The sequence below is a fragment of the Heptranchias perlo genome, unplaced genomic scaffold (genome assembly GCF_035084215.1).
Source record: "Heptranchias perlo isolate sHepPer1 unplaced genomic scaffold, sHepPer1.hap1 HAP1_SCAFFOLD_788, whole genome shotgun sequence".
Lineage (NCBI taxonomy): Eukaryota > Metazoa > Chordata > Chondrichthyes > Hexanchiformes > Hexanchidae > Heptranchias > Heptranchias perlo.
Window position 1 is genome coordinate 25,231 of NW_027139822.1, and position 26,974 is coordinate 52,204.

At 49.1% G+C, this 26,974-nt stretch overlaps 1 protein-coding gene across 1 annotated transcript in view; it reads right to left on the reverse strand.

The window, feature by feature from the left end:
• The window catches only part of LOC137319263 (low-density lipoprotein receptor-related protein 1-like), a gene marked incomplete at both ends in the record, with an annotated part of 85,765 nt that overhangs the window by 22,637 nt on the left and 36,154 nt on the right, over positions 1-26,974 (reverse strand). Inside the window, 6 exons of the mRNA XM_067981551.1 lie at positions 2,086-2,308; positions 6,871-7,051; positions 8,676-8,912; positions 13,557-13,700; positions 22,288-22,477; positions 25,891-26,113. Of these exons, the coding sequence (XP_067837652.1) occupies positions 2,086-2,308; positions 6,871-7,051; positions 8,676-8,912; positions 13,557-13,700; positions 22,288-22,477; positions 25,891-26,113 (1,198 nt within the window). The remainder of the gene's footprint in view (positions 1-2,085; positions 2,309-6,870; positions 7,052-8,675; positions 8,913-13,556; positions 13,701-22,287; positions 22,478-25,890; positions 26,114-26,974) is intronic.

A 26,974-nucleotide genomic window follows, 5' to 3' on the forward strand; every position in this document is an offset into this window, starting at 1 on the left:
CGAGAGAGATTCCGGTAATTAATCATCGGGAGGGGGGTCGGGTCGCAGGCCGATTAATCTCGCCGCTGAATTTAGAATCATAGAATGGTTCCAAGCAGCACGGAAGGAGGCCATTCGGCCCATCGAGTCCGCGCCAGCTCTCTGCAAGAGCAATCCAGCTAGTACCACTCACCCGCCCTGTCCCCGTAGCCTTGTGAATTTTTTCCCTTCAAGTACTTGTCCAATTCCCTTTTGAAGGCCATGACTGAATCTGCCTCCACCACCCTCTCGGGCAGTGCGTTCCAGATCATAACCACTCGTTGCGTAAAAGAGATTTTCCTCATGTCGCAATTGGTTCTTTCACCATTCATCTTAAATCTATGCCCTCTGGTTATTGACCCTTCTGCCAATAGAATCATAGGAAAGATACAGCATAGAAGGGGACCATTTGGCCCATCGTGTCCGTGCCGGCTCGAAGAACAACCAGGTGCCCATTCTAATCCCACCTTCCAGCACCCGGTCCGTAGCCCTGCAGCTTACAGCACTTTAGGTGCAGGTCCAGGAACTTTTAAAAGAGTTGAGGGTCCCTGCCTCTACCACCAATTCGGGCAGTGAATTCCATACACCCACCACCCTCTGGGTAAAAAAGTTTTTCCTCATGTCCCCTCTAATCCTCCCGCCAATCAGCTTAAATCCATGTCCTCTAGTTCTTGAACTCTCCGCTTGGGGAAACAGGTACTTCCTGTCTACTCTATCTGGGCCCCTCAATTTTGTACATCTCAATCAAGTCTCCCCTCAGCCTCCTCTGCTCCAAGGAAAACAACCCCAGCCTGTCCAATCTCTCCTCGTAGCTGCAATTTTCAAGCCCTGGCAACATTCTTGTAAATCTTCTCTGCACTCTCTCCAGAGCAATTACGTCCTTCCTGTAATGTGGTGACCAGAACTGCGCACAGTACTCCAGCTGTGGCCTTACCAGCGTTTTATACAGTTCCATCATTACATCCCTGCTTTTGTATTCTATACCTCTGCTAATAACGGAGAGCATTCCGTATGCCTTCTTCACAACCTTATCTACCTGTACTGCCACCTTCAGGGACCTGTGCACACGCACTCCAAGGTCTCTCATTTCCTCTACCCCTCTCAATATATTCCCATTTACTGCGTATTCCCTTTTACTGTTTGCCCTCCCTAAGTGCATCACCTCACACTTATCCGGGTTGAACTCCGTTTGCCACTTTTCCGCCCACTCCACCAACCCATTGATATCTTCTGGGAGTCTACAGCTATCCTCTTCACTATCAACTATACGGCCAATTTTTGTGTCGTCTGCAAATTTGCCAATCATGCCCCCTACATTCAAGTCATTCATGGGACTAGCTGGATTGCTCGTGCAGAGAGCCGGCACGGACTCGATGGGCCGGATGACCTCTTTCCTTGCTGTAACCTTTCTATGATTCTATGACAGTGCAGCGCTCCCTCAGTACTGCAACAGGAGTGTCGGCCTGGATTATGGGGCTCAAGGTTCTGGAGTGGGGCTCGAACCCACTACCTTCTGACTCAGTGGAGAGAGAGAGAGAGAGAGAGAGAGAGAGAGAGAGAGAGAGAGAGAGAGAGAGCGCTGAGCCACAGCTGACACCTACAAGGTCCAACATCGTAAACAGACTGTGGATTTAATTTATTTTGCAAAAATAGTTGTTAACGTTTTTAATTAAAATTTAGTTTGTAACTTTTATCCCTTCGACTCCAGCCAATCGATCAAATGCTACAATACGTGAAACTAAGAGCAAACTCTGCAGCTTGGTGACATTCAGACAACGCACGGGGTTGCAGAATGCGTCGAGCCACCATCGCACTTGTCCCATTCCCGCCCTCCTTGCCTCGCACCATCATCCCCCTTTTGTCATTTAATCACTCGTGCCCTCCACCCTATCACAGACCTTCCCTTTTGTTCTTTCCTCCCCTCCCCTTGGCTCTGTACTCGCTTGAAAACTTTAACGTCTGACGAAAGGTCTCCGACCTGAAACGTTAACTCTGTTTCTTTCTCCACAGATGCTGCCTCGTTTGCCGAGCTTCCCCAGCATTTTCTGTTTCTATTTCAACACTTACCCTCCTGTCTGTGCCATTCAAGAAGATCCTTTCAATCCGGTCGTAGTACGCCTCACACCAGTAAAGGATGCCATTTTGAATGTCCAGGCTCAAGCCATTCGGCCACAGAATGGTCTTGGAGGTGACGAAGACGTTACGATTGGTGCCGTCCATCCAAGCTCTTTCGATCTTCCCCCTCCTGGTGTCCTTAGGGTCCTCCTCCCAGTCCGTCCAATACATCCACCTTTCCAGCGCACAGAGAGCAATGTCAGTGCGAGTCCCCACCACTTAAAACAGCCAGTCGCTTAGATCGGCCGAGTAACGTTAACTACTGTAGCGTCTATGTTTTTCTATGTTTCTACGTCTTCTGGGAACAGGAGTAGGCCATTCAGCCCCTTGTGCCTGCTCCGCCATTTGATAAGATCATGGCTGATCTGTGATCTAACTCCATATACCTGCCTTTGGCCCATATCCCTTAATACCTTTGGTTGCCAAAAAGCTATCTATCTCAGATTTAAATTTAGCAATTGCGCTCGTATCAATTGCCGTTTGCGGAAGAGAGTTCCAAACTTCTACCACCCTTTGTGTGTAGAAATGTTTTCTAATCTCGCTCCTGAAAGGTCTGGCTCTAATTTTTAGACTGTGCCCCCTACTCCTAGAATCCCCAACCAGCGGAAATAGTTTCTCCCTAACCACCCTATCTATTCCCCTTAATATCTTATAAACTTCGATCAGATCACCCCTTAACCTTCGAAACTCCAGAGAATACAACCCCAATTTGTGCTCTTAAGTGCTCCGTGTATTTCGGGCTAGTTCGCACCACACTAAGGTGCACTAAACTCAGAGAACAAACACGAGTGAGTTACACCTCGTTAATGTACAATTACTTTCTGTGTACGTAAACCCTTCTAATCCCCTCTAAGTGGTGTTTGTGGGGGGGGGGTTACAGTTTGTGCTGAGCACTGACAGCAGTTTAAATTTCGCTACGTTATACCGGCCAACGCGTACAGCGGGCGAATCGCGTTCGCACCCGCTGTAAGTGGTGGGGATTGTACCAATTCCACCAACGGGCCAATGATGGCCTATTTTAACGATGCTTTCCGACTAACCTGAAAGTAAAGTCTTCAAAAGGCGGGCGGAAGTCAATAAACAGCCCACCTTACAGTCGATCGAACTGACAGGGAACGGGGTGACCGGCCTTAAGGGGAAGCACAGATTCCCTATGCTGCACCTCTGTCCACTGCAATATAAGTTATAGTCCAACGATTTTATTTGAAATTTACAAGCTTTCGGAGGCTTCCTCCTTCCTCAGGTAAATGTCAGGAACTCCTCGAAGCCTATGCACTTATAAATCACAGAATACATGGTGATTACAGATAGTCTTTGCAACTGCCCGTTGCCAAGGCAATCACCGTGTTCAGACAGAGAGGTGTTACCTACAGAGCCCCCGAATATACAGTCAACAAAAAAAAAACAAACAGAAAAAAAAAGAATCTTTTTTTTGTTTGTTTTTTTTTGTTGACTGTATATTCGGGGGCTCTGTAGGTAACACCTCTCTGTCTGAACACGGTGATTGCCTTGGCAACGGGCAGTTGCAAAGACTATCTGTAATCACCATGTATTGTTCTGTGATTTATAAATACGTAGGCTTCGAGGAGCTCCTGACATTTACCTGAGGAAGGAGGAAGCCTCCGAAAGCTTGTAAATTTCAAATAAAATCGTTGGACTATAACTTGGTGTTGTAAAATTGTTTACAATTGTCAACCCCAGTCCATCACTGGCATCTCCACATCATCACTGCAATCTAAACAGGGACGCATGTCAGGAGGCAGGCATTGAAATCAAGTTTATCCTCCACGGTGAAACACCATCGGACAGGAACTTAAGCACACAGAGACGGACATCAATTGCTGCTGGAAGACCATCAACTCGGTGAAAGATGCCCTTCGATCTGCCCGAAACTTGCTGGTCTTCCAGTGCAAGGAGCTGTCCTCGACCGAGTGTTGCAGACTGGCACATTCCAAGGTCCGGGAGTACGTGCTTAGGGACGCACTGAGGATGGGTGCGGCCGCCGCAAAGGCTCTGTGGGGAAAGGCAACCGTTTAGAGCCTTCCCGCCACTGTATACCGAGGGGCTACAATCAGGGAAAAACCCCCTCGGGCAGAATGTAAAATTCAAATTGATGTAAAGTACCTGTAATGAATCACCTGTATTGACTGTGATGCAATGAGGCACCCTAGAGTGTCATGAACTGTAATTATGTCCAATGTGTTCATCGAACTGTACTTGATGTAACCTGCAAATTGTTTAATCTGTATTGTGTGTGTTTAGAATGAGATACAACAACTGTATTGTATGTATTGTTGCAAATTTTATGAATAAAGTGTATTTTTCGAAAAAAAAACTTAAAAGGAATGAAAATCCGTGTCCACTGTCAGGGGGTTTGAGACCTGCTGTGGGTCGATTTGAACGTTCATGTTCCCCCATTCAATCAGATCATGGCTGATCTGTATCTTCACTCCATCCACCCGCCTTGGTTCCGTAACCCTTACCCAACAAAAAAATCTATCCACCTCAGTTTTGGAAGTTTCAACTGACCCACTTAGGTAAGGAGTTCCCGGATTTTGGGCCCAGCGACGACGAAGGTGCCCTGTCCGCAATCGATTGCCGTTCTCACGTACGTTGGTATTTAGAGTTACTGTCCGCGCCAGGAGGGGGAAGGGGGAATAATTCTCAACTGTGGCTGACGATCCCATGACACTTTTCACACCGGTGCTCCCGTGTGTTGGGAGAGCGGTCGATGGGACATCGGTGCCCGCGAGCCGGCTCCCCAACATTTAACGCCGCTAAATCCGACTCACTCGCCCCGGCCTCGCAATCAAAGGCTCGTATTTGTTTTTTGTGGGACTACGATTCTGTTGCCGGGATACGCGAGGCAGACTTAGCAGTCGGGGACCACCTCAAAGACATCAGTCTCCTACAGTCCAAACTACCTCTGGCCTATTTACTTTATGATGTGGAGATGCCGGTGATGGACTGGGGTTGACAATTGTAAACAATTTTACAACACCAAGTTATAGTCCAGCAATTTTATTTTAAATTCACAAGCTTTCGGAGGCTTCCCCCTTCGTCAGGTGAACGATGTGAAATGAAATCCTCGAGGATTTCATTTCACATCGTTCACCTGACGAAGGGGGAAGCCTCCGAAAGCTTGTGAATTTAAAATAAAATTGCTGGACTATAACTTGGTGTTGTAAAATTGTTTACTATTTACTTTAGAGTAGGTAGACCTAGAGGTGACCCGATAGATAAAATAATTAAAGGGCTGGATAGAGTCCCTGTTGCAAGATTGGGGAGGACCGGGGGGACACCAGTTTAAACTATGGAAGGGTAGGGATAGACTGGAAGTTGGTTCTGGTCCCAGAGAGTAGTGAGCCTCTGGAAAGCGTTGCCGGTTGGCATGGTGGGCTCTGGCTCTCTGTGTGAGCCTTCAAGAGGGGGCTTCCTGACCGGGGGCATCGTATAGAAGGTAAGTGTCTTTATAGGCAACACTTGGTCCAAGTGACTGGTTTCGATTGCCTGAGGGGGTCGGGGAGCATTTTTTCCCCTTGTTGGCTCTGGTTTATTTCTCCCTCTCCCCCAGGAGGTTACATGGCTGTGGGGAGAGAGGGTGGGATGTGTTTAGTCGGGATGCGCCGGGCACCGGGCACCACGAGTGTGGGGCAGGCTGGTCATTCCCTGCCTGTCAATTTCGTATGTTCGTAAATCGAACCCCGGTGTAATAACAGTTTCAATTAAAATTCTGTAACGCTCACCCCCACACCACCACCATCTTAAAAACGAAACAATGTTAGCCACCAGCAAAGTTCATTCCCCAGTGATCCACACAATAATGGTCAACACAGCTTGCATTCACACAGCGCCTTCAACGTAGTAAGACGTCCCCGAGGCGCTTCACAGGAGCGTAAATCAGACAAATGTTGACAAAGAGCCACGTCGTGAGATATTAGGACAGGTGACCAAAAGCTTGGTCAAAGAGATAGGTTTTAAGGAGCGTTTTAAAGGAGGAGAGGGGCGCGGAGAGGTTTAGGGAGGGAATTCCAGAGCTTCGGGCCCAGGCAGCTGAAGGCACGGCCGCCAACGGTGGAGCGATGGAAATCGGAGGATACGCAAGAGGCCGGAATTGGAGGAGCGCAGAGATCTTGGAGGGTCGCAGGGGCTGGAGGAGGTTACAGAGATAGGGAGGGGTGAGGGCAATGTAGGGATTTGAAAACAAGGATGAGAATTTTAAAAATAGAGGTGTTCCCGGACCGGGAGCCAATATAGGTCAGCGAGCACAGGGGGTGAAGGGTGAACAGGACTTGGTGCAAGTTAGGATACGGTGTAGCAGGAGTTTTGGATGAGCTCGAGTTTATGGAGGGTGGAAGATGGGAGGCTGGTCAGGAGAGCATTGGAATAATCGGGTCTAGAGATAACAACGGCACGGATGAGGGTTTCAGCAGAAGATGGGCTGAGACAGGGGTGGAGACCGGCGATATAACAGAGGTGGAAGTAGGCGGTCTTAACGATGGAGAGGATATGGGGTCCGAAGCTCACCTCAGGGACAAATAGGACGCCGAGGTTGGCAACAGTCTGGTTTAGCCTTAGGCAGTGGCTGGGTAGAGGGATGGAGTCGGTGGCGAGGGAACGGAGTTTGCGGCGGGGATCGAAGCCAAGGTCCTCCCAATATTTAGTTGGAGGAAGTTTTTGGCGGATGTCGGACAAGCAGTGTGACAAATGAGAGGCAGGCTTTGCATATTCACGCACCCATTCAACGGATCGACAACGATTGCACGAGGGTGAGTCATCTTTCCTTCGATTAGAGTCTTCCTGGTTTGAGAGGCTTTCTCTAGCCGAGCTACGCTGATGGTCTTCTTTGGGCCGTCATCTGTCCAATAAAGGTTGTTGGCCATCCAGTCAACGGCAACACCCTCTACGTTGTTGAGTCCTTCAAACACGCACACAGAAGAGAGAGAGAAGACACATCACCAATAAACTCAAGACCAAAACAGCCCAACAAATGGTGCACATGCCCTCTACCGTCAAGAGAATCTATGACGCAACAACAACTTGCATTTATACAGCACCTTAAACGTCCCCAAGGCGCTTCACAGGAGCATAAATCAGATAAAAATTCACACCGAGCCACGTAGAGATATTAGGACAGGTGCTTGGTCAAGGAGGTAGGTTTTAAGGAGCGTCTTAGAGGAGGAGAGAGAGGCGGAGAGGTTTAGGGAGGGAATTCCAGAGCTTAGGGCCCAGGCAGCTGAAGGCATGGCCGCCAATGGTGGGGCCAAAGGGAATGGGGGACTCGCAAGAGGCGAGATTTGGAGGAAGGCAGATTTCTCGGAGGTTACAGAGATAGGAAGATACAACCCCCTACAGCAGACCCTTGTGCCAGTGAAATCTGACTGCATGGCACTCTTATGTAACTAGCAACGAGAAGGGAGGAGTAAAGAGGGGGGAAAATCCCAATCCTGATCAGTATCCACTGAATTCCTACTGGAAATACTCCCACAATGACACAGGGTGGGCGCAGGTTTGGGCTCAGCTGTTCTGGTGTGGAACAGTCTGACGACAGTCATCGGCAAGGCTATTCACGGTTCCTCAGGCGAGGTATCGGAGGGCAGTCAGCGGGAACAGCATCGAAGCAAGGACTCGATGCCACTGTGGCGGCAGAGGAAAAAGGAAGGGCAAATAAATAATTCCTTTTTGAAGAAGCAAACATACAGATTACAGGAGCAAAGGGATCCGGGGGTACTGCTACACAAATCACAAAGTAGCAACGCAGGTTAACAAGGCCATAAAAAATGCTAACAAAGTACCGGGGTTCATTTCTAGAGGGTGTTAATTGAAAAAGCAGGGAAGTTTTGTTAAACTTGTACGGAACCTTGGTTAGATCACACTTGGGAGCATTTTTGTGCACAGTTCTAGTCTCCATATTACAAAAAGGATACAGAGGCACTGGAGAAGGTGCAATAAAGGATGATGCCATGACTGAGAGATCATAACTATCAGGAAAGGCTGAACAGGCTGGGGGTCTTTTATTTGGAAAAAGAGAAGGCCGAGGGGTGACCTGATAGAAGTCTTTAAAATTATGAAGGGGTTCGATGGGGTAGATGTAGAGAAGATGTTTCCACTTGTGGGGGGAGACCAGAACGAGGGGGCCATAAATATAAGATAGTCACCAATAAATCCAATCGGGAATTCAGGAGAAACTTCTTTACCCAGAGAGCGGTGAGAATGTGGAACTCGCTCCCACACGGAGTGGTTGAGGGGAATAGCGGAGATGCATTTAAGGGGAAGCTGGATAAACACACGAGGGAGAAAGGAATAGAAGGATATGGTGATAGGGTGAGATGAAGTAGGGAGGGAGGGAGGAAGCTCGTGTGGAGCATGAATGCTGGTACAGGCCAGTTGGGCCGAATTGGCCTTATTCTGTGCTCTGGTCTCAATGTTGGAAAGAAAAGTCATAACTATAAACATTACATCCCGCTCTCACCAGACCAACCGCTTTCCAACAAAACGGGCACGTTCCCGAGCTGAGGGTCTGCCCTCTCCCCCGCCCTTACCGGATTTCAGTATGGTTTCCCGTTCCGTGCCATCGATTTTCTGCCGTCCGATCAGGTAGCTGGTGGTGTCGGCGAAGTAGATGTAGCCGCTCTCGGCGTGGAAGTCCAAGGCGCGGGGGTTGATCAGGTTCTCGATGGGTATCATGTACTCGTCGGGCACTTTGGCGTTCATGTCCATCCCCCGGATGATGCCGGGGCGACCCTTGCCGTAGACGAGGAACAGCTCGTGGTCTGGCTCTGAAAGGCGAATCACAGAAACAATCAGAGAGCGCAGAAGGAGGCCCTTCAGCCCATCGTGCCGGTGCCGGCTCTTTTAATATCCAATTAGCCCCACTCCACCCTTGCTCTTTCCCCCACAGCCCTTCAAATTTCTCCTTTGAGCATTTATCCAATTCCCCTTTTGAAAGTTATTATTGAATCTGCTCCCACCGCCCTTTCAGGCAGCGCGTTCCAGATCAGAACAACTCGCTGCGTAAAAAAACATTCTCCTCATCTCCCCCCTCTGGTTCTGTCCCCGATTATCTTAAATCTGTGTCCTCTGGTTCCCGACCCTCCTGCCAGTTGGAAACAGTTTCTCCCCATCGACTCGATCAAAACCCCTCATGATTTTGAACACCTCTATTAAATCTCCCCCTTAACCTTCTCTGCTCTGAGGAGAACAATCCCAGCTTCTCCAGTCTCTCCGCAAAACTGAAGTCCCTTATCCCTGGTACCGTTCTGGTAAATCTCCTCTGCACCCTCTCCTTCCTAAAGTGCGGTGCCCAGAATTGGACACAATACTCCAGCTGAGGCCTGACCAGTGATTTACGAACGGTTTAACTATGAGTGGGAATGCAACATACACATCAACTTGTGGAAGCGAGGGTGCGCTCGACTGTAACCCGCAGACTGTCACCTAGTTAGTACAGCCAATATTTATCCCTCAACCAACATTGCTAAGAACAGATCTGGTCATTACCTCATTGCTGTGCGCAAATTGGCTGCAACGTTTCCTACATTACAACAGTGACCACATTTCGAAAAGTACTTCATTGGCTGTAAAGCGCTTTGGGACGTGCTGAGGTGGCGAAAGGCACCCTACGAACGCAAGTCGCTTCTTTACTTTCTTTACGTGGGGACTTCGGGCGAGAAAAGACGCCAGAGCTCGTCCACTGATGCTCACCGTCTGCACTCGACAGGCGAAGAACGGACAAGACACCGGAGCTCGGCCGGGGCTGCAGGGAGTGAAAGGAGAGGGGTGGTGGAGCAATAACGGGCGATAGCAAATCGACGGGAGGCCAATGGAGAACGAAAGCCGGCCGGAGAGCGAAGCAGGCCGTCTGTTCTCCATCGGCCGCGTCCGATTTCACCCCCCCCCCCCCAAACATCTCCAGAGGGGCAGGGGATAAAGCCGGCCAGAAATTATACAATCGCGCGAGTGTAGAAGATTAAGGTGTTGATCTAATTGAGGTGTTTAAGATGATTAAAGGATTTGATAGGGTCGATAGAGAGAAACTATTTCCTCTGGTGGGTGGTGGGGGGGTGGGGGAGTCCAGAACAAGGGGGCAGAACCTTAAAATTAGAGCCGGGCCATTCAGGGGTGATGTCGGGAAGCATTTCTTCACACAAAGGGGAGTGGGAATCTGGAACTCTCTTCCCCCAAAAAAGCTGTTGAGGCTGGATGAACCTCAACTATTGCACTCCCTGTCAACTGGATTGCAAGCGACGGGGAGGGGGGGGGGGGGGGAGGGGAGGGAGGGGGAGAAGAGAGAGAACCAGGAAAGGGGGGGTGGGGGGGGGGGGGGGGGAAGAAAAAGAGAACCAAGAAGCGGGGGGGGAGGGGGAGAAGGGAAAGAGAACCAGGAGGGGAGGAGGAGGAGGAGGAGGAGGAGGGGGGGGGGGGGAGAAAAGAGAAAGAGAAGTGGGAAGGGGGGAGGGGAAGAGGGAAGAGAGAAAAAAAGAGAGAAAAAACAGAGAGAGAGAGAGAGAGAAAAGAGAGAGAGAGAGAAAAGAGAGAGAGAGAAAAAAAGAGAGAGAAAAGAGAAAAAACAGAGAGAGAGAGAGAGAGAGAGAGAGAGAAAAGAGAGGAGAGAGAAAAGAGGGGAGAGAGAGAAGAGAGAGAGAAAAAAAAGAGAGAAAACGAACCAGGAAAGGGAGGGGGGGGGGAGGGGGGAAGAGAAAGAGAACCGGGGAGGGGGGAGAGGCAAGAGGGAGAAAACGAACCAGGAAGGGTGGGGGAGGAGAGAGCAAACTGGACAGAAAAATCACAAGAATGGGAGCTGAGCCACAATCTAAACGCAGGGTACAGATGACAGCCCGAGTGCCTCTGACCCCGAATGAACCTTCCCTTGGATCATATCCAAGCTCCCTCATAGCTGTAACTCGACACTGTATTTACAGGGAACTCAATACTACTAACAATCAAAAAGCAACAATGAAATAGGATTAGAGATAAAAACTGTATTATTCCTGCCAGTCCCCACTCCCCTTTTCCCCCCTTCTAGTACCACGTCCAGGTGGCGGAGGTAGGGGAGCGAATCGCGGTCGAGCCCAATCCTCTCCGCGCGAAACGAAGCCCACTCCAGACTAGGGGGCACGGAGCGAGTCACAGCACGCCAACCGAGGGTTGCCGACCCTCTCGGATCGTCCTGGAGTCTCCAGGAATTAAGGATTAACCTCCAGGACGCTGCTGCGAGCAAAAAACCCAGGAGAAAAATCATAGGGGCATTTAAAAAAAGACGGTGGTTTTTTTTTTTGTTTATTGGCTAGTAAAATATCGGAAATTGAGACGGGGTGGGGGGTAAGGGAAGAGAGGCTAAAGAATCATCCGATTGGGTAATATAGAGCGTGTTCGCTTCCCAATTGCGATGGGAAGGCAGTACGACACGAGGTTGAGCGATCAGTGGTGAGATTTGGGGGATTGGAGGAGACAAGAAACATGATGAAACCTCCAGGAGAGGAAAAGGGAGGCGACAAGAACAACAACTTGTATTTATACAGAGCCTTTAACGTAGTAAAACGGTCCCCAAGGCCCTTCACAGGAGCGTAAATCAGACCCAAATTGACACCGAGCCACAGAAGGGGATATTAGGACGGGTGAAGAGGTAGTTTTAAAGGAGCGTCTTCAAGGAGGGGAGAGAGGTAGGGAGGCGGAGGGGTTTAGGGAGGGAATTCCAGAGCTCGGGGCCCGGGCAGCTGAAGGCACGGCCGCCAATGGTGGGAGCAATGGAAATCGGGGGGATGCGCAAGAGGCCGGAATTGGAGGAGCGCAGAGATCTCGGAGGGTTGTAGGGGCCGGAGGAGATTGCAGAGATTGGGGGGGGGGTGGGGGGGGGATTTGAACAGGAGGATGAGAATTTTAAAATCGAGGCGTTGCCGGACCGGGAGCCGATGTAGGTCAGCGAGCACAGGGGTGGGGCGATGGGTGAACGGGACTCGGCGCGAGTTAGGATACGGGGTTTTCGAGTTTTCAACGAGCTGGAGTTTACGAAGGGTGGAAGGCTAGAGGCCAGGCAGGAGAGCACTGGGATAGCCCAGTCTGGAGGGGACAAAGGCACGGATGAAGGGTTTCAGCAGCAGATGAGCTGAGGCAGGGGGCGGAGACGGGCGGTGTCAGAGGGTGGGAGCAGGCGGTCTTCGTGACGGAGCGGACATATGAGGTCAGAAGCTCGACAGCAGCATTTCTGAACCTTACTTCCACCTGCTCGGTATCTTTCCGTTCAGCTGTGCATTTAACAAAACCGTCACCGGACGATTTGGCAGTGGAGCGGTTAACATTCCCCAACGAGTTTAAACTGTCTGAAGGAGAGCGGTCACAATGCAAATTACCCCTGCTCCCTTCAGCTCCCTGGGTCTGGCATACAATTTATGCTTTACAATTAAACCAGTTATTTCCGTGCATTGCAAAAACGGAGAAGCTGACATTTTCTAATCAACTAACTTAAATTTATTCGGATAGCCCTTCAAATAAATTAGCGGCTAGTCCATTTCATGGTGTTGAAGGCACCAGTGACTGGTACGTTTTGGCAGGAAATCAATGCGCAAAGCACAAGACAAGTGATGCCTACAAATGAAACTTGTCAAAAATTGTTAATCAAGTGACATTTTTGAGGGAGGCGGCCAGAAAGAGGGCAGGCAAGTCGGGAGAGGGAGGAATAAAGTTGACAGACAGACAGACACACAGAGTGGGGGGGGGGGAAGGAAGCAGGGGGAGGGGGAGGGAGAAAAGGGAAGGATGGGGGAGGGGGAGACAGACAGACAGACACACACGGCGAGCAGAGCAGGAGAGGGCGAGCAGAGCAGGAGAGGGCGAGCAAAACAGAGTAGTAGTCGTAAATCGTCCCCGAGGCGCTTCACAGGAGCGTAAATCAGTCAAAATCTGACACCGAGCCACATAAGGAGATATTAGGACAGGTGACCAAAAGCTCGGTCAAAGAGGTAGGTTTTAAGGAGCGTCTTAAAGGAGGAGAGAGAGAGGCGGAGAGGTTTAGGGAGGGAATTCCAGAGCTTAGGGCCCAGGCAGCCGAAGGCACGGCCGCCAATGGTGGGAGCGATGGAAATCGGGGGGGGGGGGGGGGGATGGACAAGAGGCCAGAATTGGAGGAGCGCAGAGATCTCGGAGGGTCGTAGGGGCTGGAGGAGGTTTCAGAGATAGGGAGGCCATGGAGAGGATTTGAACACAAGGACGAGAATTTTAAAAATCGTGGTGTTGCCAAATCGGGAGCCAATGTAGGTCGGCGAGCGCGGGGGGGGGTGGCGATGGGTGGACGGGACTCGGTGCGAGTTCCAACGACGCAAGCTTGTCAAGGAATCTTTGGCCACGCTTGGCGGACAGACACACAGCTCCTCGTACAAGGGCGCACGGTTAACTGTCGCGCGTGGACCACGGGCTGGCGCACTTACTTTTACATGACTTGCCGTCGCTCCCCAAACTAAACCCGGATCGACAGCGGCAAGTGCGCGTTTTGTGGCTGTTGCCCAGGAGACAGATGTCGGAGCATCCACCAGGTTTGTTGAATTGGTCTGGCTCACAGGCGTGGCTCCTCACTGGAAAAGGAAAAAAAAAACACACAACGTTTTATTTTTCCAATACGCTTCTCCCTCCCACAAACAGCGGTCTGAAAAAAGATTTGATCATCTGGGCACCGCGCCTTAGAAAGGATATATTGGCCTCGGAAGGAGGGCAGAGCAGCGTAGATTCACCAGAATCAGATACCAGGGCTCCAAGGGTTAGATTATGAGGTGAGATTATATAAATTAGTCTTGTATTCCCTGGAATATTGACCGTGAAAGGGGGCAATTTGATTGAGGAATTTAGGATTTTGAAAGGAATTGATGGGGTAGATAGAGAGACTTTTCCCGCTGGTGGGGGAGTCTAGGACAAGGGTTAGGGTTAGGGTTAGGCTAACCCTAACCCTAACCTTGAAATCAGAGCCAGGCCATTCAGGAGAGAAGTCAGGAAACACTTCTTCACGCAAAGGGTGGTAGAAGCGCGGAACTCTCTCCCGCAGAAAGCAGTGGACGCCAGCTCAATTAATAATTTTCAATCTCAGGTCGATAAGATTTCTGCGAGCCAAGGGCATTGAGGGATCTGGAGGCATGGCAGGTGAATGGAGTCGGGACACAGATCAGCCATGATCTCGTCGACTGGCGGGGCGGGCTCGAAGGGGCAGGACGGCCTCCTCCTGTTCCTCGACCACGATTTTACCTGAAGTGGGCTAAGTTTCAGAACATATCCAATCAAGGTCGACCATGAACATAAGAAATAGAAGCAGGAGTCGGCCAATCGGCCCCTCGAGCCTGCTCCGCCGTTCAATAAGATCATGGCTGATGAACGTTGCATGTCAGAAACAAGGAGGCTTCATCATTAGCAATATTAGCCAATGCATCATTAAGAGATTGGCTTTTGCATGTTCTAGGTTTCCTCGTGTCACACTTGTTTTTGGTCAGCCAAGTATCAAATGGACGGAAAACTTTCAACATTTTTACGTAGAAATTATAAGTATTATCATTAGGTATAATTGTGTGCTTATCCTCCACATGAGAAGTGTGTGAATTCCATGTGCCATCTCCCTTTTCTTTCAACCACCTGTCCTATTAAATGTTGACACGGCCTCTGCTTCGACCGCCAACTCGATAGCAGTGCGCAGCCTCAAACCCTCTCTCTGTTTTAAAAAAGTTTCTCCTATTCTCTGTCCTAAATCGCTTACATTTAATCTTAAAAGAAAGATCTTGCATTTCTACAGTGCCTTTCAGGACGTCCCAAAACGCTTTACCGCCAACGAAGCACTCTTGAAGTGCAGTCACTGTTGTTACGTGGCAGAAAATGTGAGCACAGCAAGATCCCACAAACAGCAAGGTGATAAATGATCACTGAAAAGACAGATTATCTGATGTTGGTTGAGGGATAAATACTGCTCTTCTTCGAAATAGTGGCCGTGGGATCTTTTACGTCCACCCGAGAGGGCTGACGCGGGGGGGAGGGGCCCTCGGTTTAACGCCTCATCCCAAAGCGCAGCACTCCCTCAGTATTTCGCTGGGAGTGGTCAGCCTAGATTACGTGCTCAAGTCCCTGGAGTAGGAGGTGAACCCACGGCCTTCTGCCTCCGAGACGAGAGCGCGAAGAAATGAGCCACGGCTGACACCTACATAAAAGAACAAATCCGTGAGATCGAGGGGCTCAAAAACGCGCAAAGGGTTTTGATAGTGCAGACAAGCAGAGACTGTTACCCCTTCACTGGCGGGACGGCCGGTAACCAGAGGACACAGGTTTAAGGTAATTGACTAAAGAACCAGAGGGGGAGATGAGGAGAATTTTTTTTTTTTAAAAACGCAGCGAGTTGTTATGATCTGGAATGCGCTGCCTAAAAGGGTGGTGGAAGCAGATTCTATAGTAACTTTCAAAAGGGAACTGGATAAATACTTGAAAAGGAAAAATTTGCAGGGCTACGGGGAAACAGTAGGGTGGGGTGGGGTGGGGTGGGGGAGAAATGGAACTAATTTGATAGCTTTTTCAAATAGCACAGGCACAATGGGCCGAATGGCCTTTTCTGTGCTGTAACATTCCATGATCAATCTGCTATCATCAGCCCTGCCATCTCTGAGCCTGTTATCTTATTTTTCTCTCCCTGCCCTGCCCTGCCCCCCTCCCCAAGGGAGATGGCAATCAGACAAACCACAAGTGCAGGTTTAAACGCTGATTCAGCAGACAGCTGCTCTCACTCGGCAGTTCAGTCGAGCCATGAATATCCCAATGACCTAATAGATTAATTTCTCCTATTGTGAGCTCCAAATAGCATTAATGCGCAGCTCTGTATTTTCGCAAACCCCAAATTAAAAGGAGCTCTTGGGTTTGGCATGTACTTAAATTCGTTCCCACCCCACACACACACACACTTCTCAATGCGAAGGATTAACACCTCATTATATCTTCATGTTGCATAGGTCAAATAACAAAATACAAGATGGTGTTAATCCCCCTGATTGACATGTGGGAAGAAAACACGTGAAGCATTTTAGATAAAAGTCCTGAACAGCCAAGAAGGCTCCCCATCCTTCCTCCTTTCGAATGCTGGCCGAACTCTATCTTTCATCAACAATTACAGTGCCTTCAATGTGCAAAACGTCCCCAAGGCGCTTCACAGGAGTGTTACCGCACAAAATGTGACACCGAGCCACATTCGGAGACGTTAGGCCAGGTGGCCAAAGAGGTAGGTTTTAAGGAGCGTCTTTAAGGAGCATACGAACAGGAGGAGGCCATTTAGCCCCTCGAACCTGTACCACCGTTCTATGAGATCATGGCTGATCTATGAATACAACCCTAGTTGGTGTAATCTCGCCTTGTAGTCCAGGTAACATTCTAGTAAATCTACACTGCACTCCCCCAATGTGGAGATGCCGGTGATGGACTGGGGTGGACAAATGTAAGGAATCTTACAACACCAGGTTATAGTCCAACAGTTTTATTTGAAAATCACAAGCTTTCGGAGCTTACCTCCTTCGTCAGGTGAGTGAGTGAAAGGTTCTGAGATCTCATAGCATATATTAGCCTGGGAGACGATCACAGCAATCGAAGGTGTCAAATTCCCAGTCGGGGAACACTTTAGCATTCAAGGACGTTCAGCCACCGATCTTCGGGTAAGCGTTCTCCAAGGCGGCCTTCGAGACACACGACAACGCAAAATCGTTGAGCAGAAATTGATAGCCAAGTTCCGCACCCATGAGGACGGCCTCAACCGGGATCTTGGGTTCATGTCACGCTACACGTAACCCCACCAGCGGAAAAAAAAGTTATCTGTTTTTAATACAACTGGACATTCTCTCTCTCTCTCTCTCTCTCTCTCTCTCTGCTTTTTGGGTCTCTTTGTCTCTCTGGCTTTGTAATCTGACCCATTGTGTATTCAGTATACTGGGATGTAATGTTTTCCGTGGCTAACCTGTCTGAACACCAACGACATCTTTGATTGCTGTGATCGTCTCCCAGGCTAATATATGCTATGAGATCTCAGAACCTATTAGCCTGGGAGACGATCACAGCAATCAAAGGTGTCGTTGGTGTTCAGACAGGTTAGCCACGGAAAACATTACATCCCAGTATACTGAATACACAATGGGTCAGATTACAAAGCCAGAGAGAGAAAGAGACCCAAAAAGCAGAGAGAGAGAGAGAATGTCCAGTTGTATTAAAAACAGATAACTTTTTTTTCCGCTGGTGGGGTTACGTGTAGCGTGACATGAACCCAAGATCCCGGTTGAGGCCGTCCTCGTGGGTGCGGAACTTGGCTATCAATTTCTGCTCAACGATTTTGCGTTGTCGTGTGTCTCGAAGGCCGCCTTGGAGAACGCTTACCCGAAGATCGGTGGCTGAACGTCCTTGAATGCTAAAGTGTTCCCCGACTGGGAATTTGACACCTTCGATTGCTGTGATCGTCTCCCAGGCTAATATATGCTATGAGATCTTAGGACCCTTCACTCACTCACCTGACGAAGGAGGTAAGCTCCGAAAGCTTGTGATTTTCAAATAAAACTGTTGGACTATAACCTGGTGTTGTAAGATTCCTTACATTTGTGCACGCCCTCAAGGCCAATATATCCTTCCTAAGGTGCGATGCCCAGAACTGCTCACAGTACTCCAGGTACGGTCTAACCAGGGTTTTGTATAGCTGTAGCATAACTTCTACCCCCTTGTATCCTAGTTTTCTAGATATAAAGGCCAGCATTCCATTAGCCTTCTTGTTTATTTTCTGTACCTGACCATGACATTTTAATGATCTATGTACATGGACCCCTAAGTCTCTTTGGACCTCCACTGTTTCCAGCTTTTCACCGTTTAGAAAGTATATCTTTTTTAGGTCCAAAGTGGATAACCTCACACTTGCCTACACTGAAATCCATTTGCCACAGTTTTGCCCATTCATTAATCTATTAATATCTCTCTCTAATTTTATGCTTCCATCTACACTGCTTACAATGCTGCCTAGCTTTGCGTCATCAGCAAACTTGGATATGTGGCTCTCTATCCCGTTACTAAATACAGTGAATAGTTGAGGCCCCAACACAGATCCCTGTGGGACACCACTGGTCACATCCTGCCAATTTGAGTTCCTGCCCATTATCCCTACTCTCTGTCTCCTGCCGTTCAGTCAATTTCCTAACCAGGTCAATAATTTGCCCTCAATTCCACAAGCTTCAACTTTGGCTAACAGTCTCTTATGAGGGACTTTATCGAATGCCTTCTGGTAGTCCATATAAACAACATCGACAGACAGTCCCCTGTTCACTACTTTAGTCACCTCTTTAAAAAAATTCAATCAGGTTCGTCAGGCATGTCCTACCCTTTACAAATCCATGCTGGCTCTCTCTGATCAGCTGAAAATTTTCACAGTGTTCAGTCACTCTATCCTTAATTATAGACTCTAATAATTTCCCGACAACAGATGTTAAGCTAACTGGTTTATAATTCCCTGGTTTCCCTCTCTCACCTTCCTTAAATAGAGGAGTGACGTGCAATTTTCCCATCTAAAGCCACAGTTCCTGAATCGAGAGAACAGGCGAATTAAGAGCAGGAGTAGGCCATTCGGCCCCTCGAACCTGCTCTGCCATTTGATAAGATCATGGCTGATCTGATTGTGACCTCAACCCTACTTTGGAAGATTATAGTTAGGGAATCTGCAATGTTCTCACCTACTTACTTTAAAAGGAGAGAGAGAGGCGGAGAGGTCCAATGAGGGAATTCCAGAGTTCAGGGGCCCAGGCGGCTGAAGGCACAGCCGCCGATGGCGGAGCGATGAAAATCGGGGATGCGCAAGAGGCCAGACCTGGAGGGGCGCACAGCTCTCGCAGGGCTGGAGGAGGTTTACGGGGAGGGGAGAGGGCAAAAGAGAGACCCTGGAGGGATTTTAAAACAAGGATGACGTGGAAAACTCGGCATGGGGTGAAACAGGCCGCCGATTAGTCATCGCTCGTTTTAGTGTCGTCGAAGAACAGCTTCACCCCCTTTTGTGTTTCATTAAGCATTTTACATTCACTTTATCTCCCCCCCGCCTCAACTCCTGTAATTCCCACGCCACATTTGAAGACAAGACACTACGCAAGGCCCATGCTGATCTCCATCTGAGAACAGCTAACTCAACAATGACAGGGTGTGGCTGCCAACTCTTGTTGAGACATATTCCTGGAGGTTCCATTACATGACCTTCCGTCCCACTCTCAATATTTTCATAACTCATAAACTGAAGGGTTCAAAGGAAACACACAATTTTTTTTTTAAAAAGCCCCCTAAGATTTTTCTCCAGAGGTCTGCACGGAGCAATCCCTGGAGACTCCAGGACAATCCTGGAGGATTGGCAACCACAGGATTTGGGCGAAATTTTAAAAATAAACTTGGTCTGCAAAGTCTTTATGTTAATTGGCAACTTTAGCAGAAAAGTATTCTCTCAAATAATGACATTAGTAGGGAGCTGGAACCAAGATGAAGCTTCCTGATTTTTCGGTGACTAACGCAACACTCAACTTGACTGTTCACGTCAACATGTCTGGAGTCGGGGGATTTGCTTCCGAAAGTCTGCTTGCTCCTGCCCACAGCCAGTCGTTACATACAAGTCTGGGCATGTACCTTGGCTCAGAAGATTATACTGCAACGGTTCAGTGGATCCAACACATGTCCAGTGCCAAGCACATACAGTGAAGTCTTTTAGCACAACAATAGATTTCACCTCGAATCACAACCTCCATTTCGCAGCATAGGAGACCACCATTCGGCCCGTCGAGCCTGTGCTGACTCTCCTGAAAGAGCTATCCCTGGTCTTTCTCTTCCCCCCCCCCCCCCCCTCCGCCCCCACCATTTCCTTTTAAAATTCTTCTTTTTCCAAATATTTATCCACTTCCCTTTTAAAAGCTAGCATGGATTTTGCTCCCACCCACTATTTCTGGTTGGGAATTTTCACAAATATGTTTACCTAGAATTTACAGCAAGAAACAGGCCATTTGGCTTAACTCGACCGTGCCGATGTTTATGCTCCACACGAGCCTCCTCCCACCCCTCGTCATCTCACCCTATCACCATATCCTTCTATTCCTTTCTCCCTCATGTGTTTATCCAGCTTCCCCTTAAACGCATCTCCGCTATTCCCCTCAACCACTCCATGTGGGAGTGAGTTCCACATTCTCACCACTCTCTGGGTAAAGAAGTTTCTCCTGAATACCCCATTAGATTTATTGGTGACTATCTTATATTTGTGGCCCCTCTTTTTGGTCTCCCCACAAGTGGAAATATCTTCTCTACGTCTACCCTATCGAACCCCTTCATAATTTCAAAGAACTTGATCAGTTTACCCCTCAGCCTTCTCTATTCTAGTTCAGCCTTTCCTGACAGTTATAACCACTCAGTTCTGGTATCGTCCTTGTACGTCTTTTTTTGCACCTTCCCCAATGCCTCTTTATCCTTTTTGTAATATGGAGACCAGAACTGTGCACAGTACTCCAAGTACTAAGTTTAGCTCGGTACACTGTCACTCTGCTTGTCTCAAACCTCTAGCACTGGGAATTTATGAATGAATAATGGATGCCCATGCCTGGCACACACACATGCATAAATTTGTTTGGGGTCAAAGGCCTCTGGGTGATTTATGGCTGAATGCAGTGCAAGATAATGAAAGCAGAACTGAATTCAACACCAGCTGAAGTGCATCAGACAGCACTAGTCCAATCCAAGCAAACTTCTTTCAGACAGCCAAACAACATCACGGATGTCAGCTGTGGCTCAGTGGGTAGCACTTTCTGCCTCCAAGTCAGAAAGTCGTGGGTTCGAGTCCGGCTCGACTTTAAGCACAATATTTCAGACAGACACTCCCACTGCCAGCACTGAGGGAGCGTTGCAACGTCGGAGGGGCTGTCTTCTGGATGAGATATTAAACCGAGGCCCCGTCTGCCCTCTCAGGTGGATGTGAAAGATCCCGCGGCCACCATTTCGAAGAAGAGCTGGGGGTGGGGGGGCCGATATTTGTCCCTCAACCAACATCACTTAAAAAACAGATTATCTGGTCATTTATCACATCGCTGTTTGTGGGATCTTGCTGTGCGCAAATCGGCCGCTGCGTTTCCCCACATTACAACAGTGACTACACTTCAAAAAAAGTACTTCATTGGCTGTAAAGCGCTTTGGGACGTCCTGAGGTGGTGAAAGGCTCTGTATAAATGCAAGTTCTTCCTTACATAATCTGATTTTTCCCCAAAGGTTCCAAAACTTCCAAGTGAACTAATTTCTATTTATAGTACATTGCACACCTGAAGCCCTCCAGCAAGACTTAAATTGCAGAAGGCAGTGGTATTGAAAGGTCATATTCTAAAGCTCTTAACAGAAACAGCACTGCGGCTGCAGGCAGGATCTCGTACTGTGCAGCCGCATCTGAAGGGCGGAACTTAAATTGAGCAATTAAACCAAGCAGCAAGCCTTGAAATGTGGCGCAGGGCAGAATACAAGCAGCAACAACAGAAACTTGCATTCGTACAGCACCTTCAACATAGTAAGACGTCCCCCCAAGGTGCTTCACAGGAGCGTGATCAAACAAAATTTGACACAGAGCCACGTAAGGAGATATCAGGACAGGTGACCAAAAGCTTGGTCAAAGGGGTAGGTTTTAAGGAACTTCTTAAAAGGAGAGAGAAGCGGAGAGGTTACGGGGAGGGGTGGAATTTCAGAGCTTAGGGCCCAGGCAGCTGAAGGCACGGCCGCCAATGGGAAATCGGGGGGGAGGGGGGTGCGCAAGAGGCCAGAATTGGAGGAGCGCAGAGACCGCGGAGGGAATTCCTGAAAGGTGCTATATAAATGCGAATTGTTATTGTTGTTAACCTTCTCTGGAACCGTTAACACTTGAAATCATAGCAATTCACAGGACAATTCACAGCTGGTTTAAAAAAATATATACACACACACACACACACACACCCACCATCCCCTAGGCTTACAGCTGACAAGAAAACACACACAGACATCAGGAGCTGTCACAACAAAAGAATACAAAGGACTGGCAGGAGACATTAACTGGATAATCGAGCACTAAATGACGGATTAGCTCAGGTTCTCAAAGGCCCTGCAGGCAAGCAAGCAAACAGCAGCCACAATTACACCACTCACCTGCTGGCTGCCGTCTCTGGTGGTAGACGTGAAGGGCTCCTCCTTTGGCGACGCGCGTCACCACCTGGAAGTCCGTCTTGTTGAAGCGGTTCACTCTGATTACGCTGGTTTTCTGCTGCGCGTTGGCATTGTCGGAATTGGTGGCGTACAGGTAATTCTCGAACACCGTGAGGCCGTACAGGTGCTCAATCTGTGACCAAGCAAGAAAACGCTGGGTGAGTACAAAGCTCCAAGTGTAGGCTCGACACAGACAACGAGGGCGATTTGCCGAGGTAGCGACAAACAGCCTCGCCACCATCTAGGTTTCCAGTCGAGTCGCTGTGCCCGCGAGTGTGGGTACGGGCTTTAGCTATTAACACCTTTGCCATTAACCAGAGGTTCCCCAGAGCTCTGCCCTCTCTATTCCTTCAGTGACCTCCTCCACACCTCATCCGCCCCTAACCATCTCCAGCTGATGATTTCATTCCACATTCATCAGCTTCCCTACTGGCTGAATCAACGCATCTCAATCGCCTGCGGTGGGGAGGGGATGCACTGCAGCAACTCACAAGGCTTCTTCGACAGCACCTCCCAAACCCACGACCTCTACCACCTAGAAGGACAAGGGCAGCAGGCACATGGGAACAACACCACCTGCACGTTCCCCTCCAAGTCACGCGCCATCCCGACTTGGAAATATTTTTTTAATATTCGTTCATGGGATGTGGGCGTCGCTGGCGAGGCCGGCATTTATTGCCCATCCCTAATTGCCCCTTGAGAAGGTGGTGGTGAGCCGCCTTCTTGAACCGCTGCAGTCCGTGTGGTGACGGTTCTCCCACAGTGCTGTTAGGGAGGGAGTTCCAGGATTTTGACCCAACGACGATGAAGGAACGACCGATATATTTCCAAGTCGGGATGGTGAGAGACGTAGAACCATAGAAAAGATACAGCACAGAAGGGGGGCCATTCGGCCCATCGTGTCCGCACCGGCTCAAAGAACAACCAAGTGCCCATTCGAATCCCACCTTCCAGCACCTGGTCCGTAGCCCTACAGCTTACAGCACTTTAGGTGCAGGTCCAGGAACTTTTAAACGAGTTGAGGGTCCCTGCCTCTACCACCAATTCGGGCAGTGAATTCCATACACCCACCACCCTCTGGTTAAAAAAGTTTTCCTCATGTCCCCTCCAATCCTCCCGCCAATCAGCTTAAATCCATGTCCTCTAGTTCTTGAACTCTCCACTTGGGGAAACAGGTACTTCCTGTCTACTTTATCTGGGCCCCTCATAATTTTGTACACCTCAATCAAGTCTCCCCTCAGCCTCCTCTGCTCCAAGGAAAACAATCCCAGCCTGTCCAATCTCTCCTCGTAGCTGCAATTTTCAAGCCCTGGCAACATTCTTGTAAATCTTCCCTGCACTCTCTCCAGAGCAATTACATCCTTCCTGTAATGTGGTGACCAGAACTGCGCACAGTACTCCAGCTGTGGCCTTACCAGCGTTTTATACAGTTCCATCATTACGTCCCTGCTTTTGTATTCTATACCTCTGCTAATAACGGAGAGCATTCCGTATGCCTTCTTCACAACCTTATCTACCTGTACTGCCACCTTCAGGGACCTGTGCACATGCACTCCAAGGTCTCTCACTTCCTCTACCCCTCTCAATATATTCCCGTTTACTGCGTATTCCCTTTTACTGTTTGCCCTCCCTAAGTGCATTACCTCACACTTCTCCGGGTTGAACTCCATTTGCCACTTTTCCGCCCACTCCGCCAACCCATTGATATCTTCTTGGCATCTACAGCTATCCTCTTCACTATCAACTACACAGCCGATTTTTGTGTCATCTGCAAATTTGCCAATCATGCCCCCTACATTCAAGTCCAAATCATTAATATATATACCACAAACAGCAAGGGACCCAACACTGAGCCCTGTGGCACACCACTGGAAACGGATTCCCATTCGCAAAGACATCCATCAACTTTAACCCTGAAAAAGTTGAAAAACTGAAACATATAAGATTGTGAAGGGGCTTGATCGGGTGGATGCGGTAAGGATGTTCCCAAGGATGGGTGAAACTAGAACTAGGGGGCATAATCTTAGAATAAGGGGCAGCTCTTTCAAAACTGAGATGAGGAGAAACTTCTTCACTCAGAGGGTAGTAGGTCGGTGGAATTTGCTGCCCCAGGAAGCTGTGGAAGCTACACCACTAAATAAATTTAAAACAGAAATAGACAGTTTCCTAGAAGTAAAGGGAATTAGGGGTTACGGGGAGCGGGCAGGAAATTGGACATGAAGCTGAGTTCGGATCGGTCAATGCCCTGTGGGTGGCGGAGTGGGCCCAGGGGCTGAGTGGCCGGGTCCTGCTCCTACTTCTTGTGTTCTTTAGATTTGAGGTTAGGATCAGATCAGCCATGATCTTATTGAATGGCGGAGCAGGCTCGAGGGGCCGATTGGCCTACTCCTGCTCCTATTTCTTATGTTCTTATGTTTCCTGTTACTGAGCCAATTTTGGATCCAATTCGCCACATATTCCATGGGCTTTTACCTTTCTGACCAGTCTGCCATGTGGGACCTTGTCAAATGCCTTACTAAAATCCACGGAGACAACGTCCACTGCACTACCCTCATCAATCCTCCTTGTCACTTTCCTCAAAGAATTCAATCAGATTTACAAGGCGTGACCTTCCCTGAACAAATCCATGCTAACAATCCCTGATTAAACCCTGCCTTTCCAAGTGACATGGAGGGGAACTTGAAAGTGATGGTGTTCCCATGTACCTGCTGCCCTTGTCCTCAGTTGTTTTTGGGGGGTGGGTGGGGTGGAAATCCATAGTCCTGGTTAGACCACACCTGGAGTATTGTGTTCAATTCTGGGCACCGCACCTTCGGAAGGATATGTTGGCCTCGGAGGGAGTGCAGCGCAGATTTACTAGAATGACACCCGGACTCCAAGGGTTAAATTGCGAGGAGAGATTACACAAACTAGGTTGTAGTCCCTGGAATTTAGAAGATTAAGTGGTGATTTGATCTAAGTTTTCAAGATATTAAGGGGAACCGATAGGGTGGATAGAGAGAAACTACTTCCGCTGGTTGGGGAGTCTAGGACAAGGGGACATAGTATAAAAATTAAGAGCCAGGACTTCAGGAGTGAAGTTAGGAAACACTTCTACACGCAAAGGGTGGTAGAAGTTTGGAACTCTCTTCCGTAAACGGCAGTCGATGCGAGCTCGATTGTTAATTTTAAATCTGAGATTGATGGATTATTGTTAACCAAAGGTATTAAGGGATATGGAGTTAGGTCACAGATCAGCCGTGATCTCACTGAATGGCGGAACAGGCTGGAGGGGCTAAATGGCCTTTTCCTGTTCCTATGTTCCATAGCTCGTGATCAGCCACAGGCTCACATACAAATAGGGGCAACTTCAGCCCCACACAAGGAGGGTGACCAAACCCCCCGTGGGACCATACCAAAAGAGGAACTCAACACCTACAAGGAGGCAAGATGATGGGAGTGAGGAAACAGGTGCCAAAAGAAACAAATCTTAGAACGGCCGCCTTCTTCTTTCCTCCTCCCCCCACCCCGATCGATCGTAAGTTTACAACACTCTTTGATACGTACAAACTGTCCTTGGATGATGGCGTGGCGATTTTTGCCTTCGTAATCCACCACCTCGATGTAGTCCAGGTACGCGTCGGCCCAGTACACCAGTTTATTCACCAGATCCAGCGCAATCCCGTGAGGGAACACTATCTTGCTGTCGACCAGTTTCGTCCTGTTCTGGCCATCCATGTCACACCTCTCAACTTTCGGAATCTGCCCGTAGTCCGTGAAGAACACTTTCCTGCAAAAAGCAAGGGCGAGGATAATTACTGGAGAGTAAAGGAAAGAAGTTAAACAGTAGGCTGATTACAATCGAGTCCACAGCACAGAAACAGGCCATTCGGCCCAACTGGTCCGTGCCAGTGTTTATGCTCCACACGAGCCTCCTCATCTCACCCCATCATATCCTTCTATTCCTTTCTCCCTCAAGTGTTTATGAAGCTTCCCCTTAAATGCATCTATGCTATTAGCCTCAACTACTTCGCATGGAAGCGAGTCCCCCACATTCGCACCGCTCTCACACAGAAATGTAAACTCACCAGCCTCTGCCCAATGGGACTTGAGACCCACTCTTTCATAGGTCTCCCAGACGGCTGACTAAACATCAAACTACGCCCCCTCCCCCGGCCTGCTAAATGCGCAGAGCTGGTTCAGCAAGCTTGAGTCAACGACGTAAAAATCACATCGGGGTACAGGCGCACGTAAAAAGGATCAAGAGAGTAAGCAGCTTGTGCAATAAAAGCGTCCACCTCCTGCTTCAGCAACGCCTCGATTTAAAAATTCTCATCCTTGTTTTCAAATCCCCTCCATGGCCCTCGCCTCCTCCCTCCCCACTCCCTATCTCTGTAGCCTCCTCCAGCCCCTATATGACCCTCCGAGATCTCTGCGCTCCTCCAATTCTGGCCTCTTGTCCATCCCCCGATTTCCATCGCTCCCACCATTGGCGGCCGTGCCTTCAGCTGCCTGGGCCCTGAGCTCTGGAATTCCCTCCCGAAACCTCTTCTCTCCCCCCTCTCTCTCTCTTCTCCCTTCCCCCTTCCCCCTTCCTCTCTCCCTCTCTCCCTCTCTCCCTCTCTCCCTCTCTCCCTCTCTCCCTCTCTCA